This window comes from Schistocerca nitens, chromosome 4 (assembly GCF_023898315.1).
Source record: "Schistocerca nitens isolate TAMUIC-IGC-003100 chromosome 4, iqSchNite1.1, whole genome shotgun sequence".
Lineage (NCBI taxonomy): Eukaryota > Metazoa > Arthropoda > Insecta > Orthoptera > Acrididae > Schistocerca > Schistocerca nitens.
In genome coordinates this window covers 448,179,433-448,185,432 of record NC_064617.1, presented here as the reverse complement: position 1 = coordinate 448,185,432, position 6,000 = coordinate 448,179,433, and the positions used below count along the sequence as shown (strand labels likewise).

Sequence of the window (6,000 nt, the reverse complement as noted above, 5' to 3'; positions counted from 1 at the left end):
ATTTACTTATTTTCAAGTATTTGATGTTTAGATTCTTCAGTATGTGTTACTGTTAATGTGAAAGAGGTTGTTTATGATGTCTTTCCAGAAGATCAAACTGATTTGGCCATGTCACATGTATGCTGTTACTAGTCACATAGTAAAGATCTGAAGAATGTATAATGTTTAAACAACATGGAATTTCAAAATATTTTATTTCTAACTCTTTTTAAGTATGTATATAAACATTGCATAATGTCCTTAAATGATTTTACAATCGCATATACTATAAATAAGATCTGCAACTAAATCAGGCAGTGGTTAAGCACAGAATAAATATTTCAAAGCTTTCTGGTAACTGGATGTTTTAAATATATCATTTTACTTGCAGTATTAATGATCTGAAAATACAGTGTTCAATATCTCAACAGCAGCAAATGTAACTTATCCCATTAATGTCAAAGTTCACACTATTATTTGTTTAACATGTCTGTTTAATTGAAATATTCCATTGCTTCATTGTCTTTAAATACCAAAGTCTGTTGCATGAATGAGAGGTAATCTTATTTGATACATATAAATGCTGCACTTTAATTGTTGTTAATCTTAGGCACTATAGAAGCTATACAAAAATTCTTTCCATCAGTAGTCCACTTATTATAGGTTATATGAATAATCTTGCTCACTGTTTCAAAATTTTATGATATTTTGCATGAAAAATTTTGATGCCTTTAAATAAGAGAATAATGCATATTTAAAGGAACACGTAAGTTAATGGTACTTATTGATCTATTACATAGTAGTTTGTTTGTCTGTAAAACCACATTTTTCAGTTTAGCTGGTGAAATTTGTTATATCATGATAAATTTCAGCAATACACACATAATAAAGCAATATTTGTTACAGTAGGTGGTCATTTATCAGCATGCTACTTCAAGCATCTCAACTTTTTTAACCTTTCCAGAACTTACTAGAATGTAAAATTATGATCTAAATAAAGGACATAACGATTCAACAAGTACACACAATTATCACTGTATTTTTGTCATTTTTTTGTATTCATATGACTAAAAATATTAACATCTAGAAATATAGAGAGAGTAAAAGTACAAAACTTAGGAACTGTGTGATATTTTACTGAGAGCAGTACATATTTAAAACAATGAGTGCCATTTCTGAATTATCACAGGTAAATCATACAATGCACTTTACAGTACTAGATATCAAATAATGTTTTCTTGATAATAGTCTTATACGCAATTCAGTGCGTCATCTATATTCAAAGTAGAAGCAGTACTAAAAAAAATACCACAAATAAATTAGTCTCTGATTATGTGTTATACCACTATGATGCAAAGTATTGCTTTACAGTATATAAAAAAATACAAAAGAAATAAACAGAAGAAGCTGAAATAGGCTGCCTGCAAAAACCAAGTATGCCAAAGCCAACATCTGCAAGAAGAAGGTGACAACAATCTTTTGGTATTAATGATTCCTTTTCATGGAGCTATGGAACTAGGAACAATAGAAGAAGACAGAGGAAGAGGAACAAGGTATATAATTAAGAACCCAAGTGCCGCAAAAGTAGGTTTTTAAGAAATTATGTTTTCTACCTAGAGCTGGAGAATTGGAGCATTAATGTATAATTCAAATTTAAGCCAGAAGCATGGTTTAAAGCTGTAACCCACTCAAAATGGGGGAACTAAAATAAAGTAAAACCATTAATACTGCAGGTTGTTCATCATTTCAAGTCAATTACTTCACATATAAAAATAGCATCTACATAAAAGCATTGTGAGGACTAGGAAGCAACCACTGTGCACTATTGTTGGTTTGCACTGCAACTGCCAGTTCCCTTCTCTCTTTTTCTTCTTTGGAGAATAAACTTTTCAGTTCAAGGTCTACAATTTTGACAAGAGATCTCCAAGTTTCTGAATATAATATCTTGGTTTATATTCTGGATCATCTGAAGCATCATCCAGGGTACAAACCCCAGACAATACAAGAATTGTCTGAAAGCCACATCTGTTGCCAAAGAGTATATCCTGCTTCACCCTGTATGGAAGATATTCAGCAATATAATATGTGATAAATTTCCCCAAAGCTAGAACAAAACAAAAAGTACACACAAAATTGTTGTGGTATATTCACATGGTGGAGCATTTCATTACAATAGAAAGGAATTTAGAAACACCAGAGTTTTTAGTCCTCCATTCATGTTTCTATAAATCCCAGAATCATGGCAGTACATCTGACATATTAATACTTTAAAAGGGCAAGTCATTGTTTAACATCATTACTAAAAATATTAAAAAGTACTTGCCAAATTTATCTCTCTCTCTATCTCACCAAGTAATCTATAAATACATATAACAGGCAAACTCTCAAAAAGTTCTTGACCAATTAACCAATCTCAGATTCCTACAGGATGCTTGTATTACTAGAGTATCATGTAAGACTTTTCGACATTTATGCTGGCAAAGTGGGGGAACAAAGTTAGCAAAAATTTCTTGACAAACTTACTTCAAATTTTTGCATCCTAACTATATTAACTGTGAACGGCTGAAAGCAAGGAGAAACTACAGCCGTAATTTTTCCCGAGGGCATGCAGCTTTACTGTACGGTTAAATGATGATGGCGTCCTCTTGGGTAAAATATTCCGGAGGTAAAATAGTCCCCCCATTTGGATCTCCGGGCGGGGACTACTCAGGAGGACGTCATTATCAGAAGAAAGAAAATTGGCATTCTATGGATCGGAGCGTGGAATGTCAGATCCCTTAATCAGGCAGGTAGGTTAGAAAATTTAAAAAGGGAAATGGATAGGTTGAAGTTACATATAGTGAGAATTAGTGAAGTTTGGTGGCAGGAGGAACAAGACTTTTGGTCAGGTGAATACAGGGTTATAAATACAAAATCAAATAGGGGTAATGCAGGAGATACTAAAAGGTATGAGATAGATTATATAATGGTAAGACAGAGATTTAGGAACCAAGTTTTAAATTGTAAGACATTTCCAGGGGCAGATGTGGACTCTGACCACAATCTATTGGTTATGAACTATAGATTAAAACTGAAGAAACTGCAAAAAGGTGGAATTTAAGGAGATGGGACCTGGATAAACTTAAAGAACCAGAGGTTGTACAGAGTTTCAGGGAGAGCATAAGGGAACAAATGACAGGAATGAGAGAAAGAAATACAGTAGAAGAAGAGTGGGTAGCTCGGAGGGATGAAATAGTGAAGGCAGCAGAGGATCAAATAGGTAAAAAGACGAGGGCTAGTAGAAACCCTTGGGTAACAGAAGAGATACTGAATTTAATTGATGAAAGGAGAGAATATAAAAATGCAGTAAATGAAGCAGGCAAAAAGGAATACAAATGTCTCAAAAATGATACCGACAGGAAGTGCCAAATGGCTAAGCAGGGATGGCTAGAGGACAAATGTAAGGATATAGAGGCTTATCTCACTAGGGATAAGATAGATACTGCGTATAGGAAAATTAAAGAGACATTTGGAGAAAGGAGAACCACTTGCATGAATATCAAGAGCTTTGATGGAAACCCAGTTCTAAGCAAAGGAGAGAAAGCAGAAAGGTGGAAGGAGTATATAGAGGGTCTATACAAGGGCTATATACTTGAGGACAATATTATGGAAATGGAAGAGGATGTAGATGAAGATGAAATGGGAGATATGATACTGCATGAAGAGTTTGACAGAGCACTGAAAGACCTGAGTCAAAAGAAGGCCCCAGGAGTAGACAACATTCCATTAGAACTACTGATGGCCTTGGGAGAGCCAGTCCTGACAAAACTCTACCATCTGGTGAGCAAGATGTATGAGACAGGCGAAATACCCTCAGACTTCAAGAAGAATATAATGATTCCAATCCCAAAGAAAGCAGGTGTTGACAGATGTGAAAATTACCGAATTATCAGTTTAATAAGTCACAGCTGCAAAATACTAACGCGAATTCTTTACAGACAAATGGAAAAACTGATAGGAGCTGACCTCGGGGAAGATCAGTTTGGATTCTGTAGAAATGTTGGAACACATGAGGCAATATTGACCCTACAACTTATCTTAGAAGAAAGATTAAAGAAAGGCAAACCTACGTTTCTAGCATTTGTAGACTTAGAGAAAGCTTTTGACAATGTTGACTGGAATACACTCTTTCAAATTCTAAAGGTGGCAGGGGTAAAATACAGGGAGCGAAAGGCTATTTACAATTTGTACAGGAACCACATGGCAGTTATAAGAGTCGAGGGGCATGAAAGGGAAGCAGTGGTTGGGAAGGGAGTGTGACAGGGTTGTAGCCTGTCCCCGATGTTATTCAATCTGTATATTGAGCAATCAGTAAAGGAAACAAAAGAAAAATTTGGAGTAGGTATTAAAATCCATGGAGAAGAAATAAAGATTTTGAGGTTCACCGATGACATTGTAATTCTGTCAGAGACAGCAAAGGACTTGGAAGAGCAGTTGAACGGAATGGACAGTGTCTTGAAAGGAGGGTATAAGATGAACATCAACAAAAGCAAAACGAGGATAATGGAATGTAGTCGAAGTAAGTCGGGTGAAGCTGAGGGAATTAGATTAGGAAACGAGACACTTAAAGTAGTAAAGGATTTTTGCTATTTGGGGAGTAAAATAACTGATGATGGTCGAAGTAGAGAGGATATATAATGTAGACTGGCAATGGCAAGGAAAGCGTTTCTGAAGAAGAAAAATTTGTTAACATCGAGTATAGATTTAAATGTCAGGAAATCATTTCTGAAAGTATTTGTATGGAGTGTAGCCATGTATGGAAGCGAAACGTGGACGATAAATAGTTTAGACAAGAAGAGAATAGAAGCTTTTGAAATGTGTTGCTACAGAAGAATGCTGAAGATTAGATGGGTAGATCACATAACTAATGAGGAGGTATTGAATAGAATTGGGGAGAAGAGGAGCTTGTGGCACAACTTGACTAGAAGAAGGGATCGGTTGGTAGGACATGTTCTGAGACATCGAGGGATCACCAATTTAGTATTGGAGGGCAGCGTGGAGGGTAAAAATCATAGAGGGAGACCAAGAGATGAATACACTAAGCAGATTCAGAAGGATGTAGGCTGCAGTAGGTACTGGGAGATGAAGAAGCTTGCACAGGATAGAGTAGCATGGAGAGCTGCATCAAACCTGTCTCAGGACTGAAGACCACGACCACAACAACAACAACAACAACTATATTAACATTGCAGCAGACATTGGCAGAACATTCTTTTAAACAACAATACGCTAGTTTTCTGTTAAATTACACAGAGAGAAAGAAAATGTTTAAACATTAGAAAAATTAATTTTCCCATGTATATTCTTTCTCTTCAAATATAAATTTAAACAAAAATTGTATATACAACTATGAAAATTTTGTTTTCTTCTTCACAGTTGGTTTTAATAGAAGACAGAGAAGTTGTATTTATAGTTTATGGGCTTATGATTACAATACTAATACAGCATCTATATAGTCTGAAAATTTGTAATCCTATGCATTTGCTGATTAAAACTAAGAGACATACTATCACTGAAGCTACTACCCACGAAGATCCAGCAGCACTAGGGGTGGAGGGTGGGGGGTGGGGGGACACAAAATGGACAGAGAGCAACAGAAAGGAAGGTCTGTGGTGAATGGACACAGAGAGGGGAAAGGAGGAGATGAACAGACAGAGATAAGTAGGGGAGAAGGTGGTGAACAGAGAACAGAGAAGGGGAGAGGAGGAGGAGATGGACAGAGAGAGGGGATAGAAGATCAGTTCCATACATATTTAGCTATTGTGAAGCTTTGCTGCATTTGCTAATATAATGTATATTTGATCTTTCAGCATTATAGATGACTGCAACTGCATGGTCTTTCAGCCGGGTACACACCAGCTATTGTCAGGTGGTACCTCCGTAAAAAATAACATAATCAAGGAGATCTGTGAATGAGGATGTGGGGCTCAATGGAGAGAAAGAGTTATTTTGATAAAGGCATGGTTGTAGCGGCCCATGTAT

General features: G+C 36.0%; 1 protein-coding gene across 1 annotated transcript in view; it reads right to left on the bottom strand.

The window, feature by feature from the left end:
- Nucleotides 1–216: 216 nt before the first annotated feature.
- Nucleotides 217–6,000, bottom strand: part of LOC126251479 (glycerol-3-phosphate phosphatase-like) — a 91,125-nt gene continuing 85,341 nt past the window's right edge. Inside the window, exon 7 of the mRNA XM_049951926.1 lies at nt 217–2,034. Coding sequence (XP_049807883.1) covers nt 1,881–2,034 — 154 coding nt within the window. The 3' untranslated portion in view covers nt 217–1,880. The remainder of the gene's footprint in view (nt 2,035–6,000) is intronic.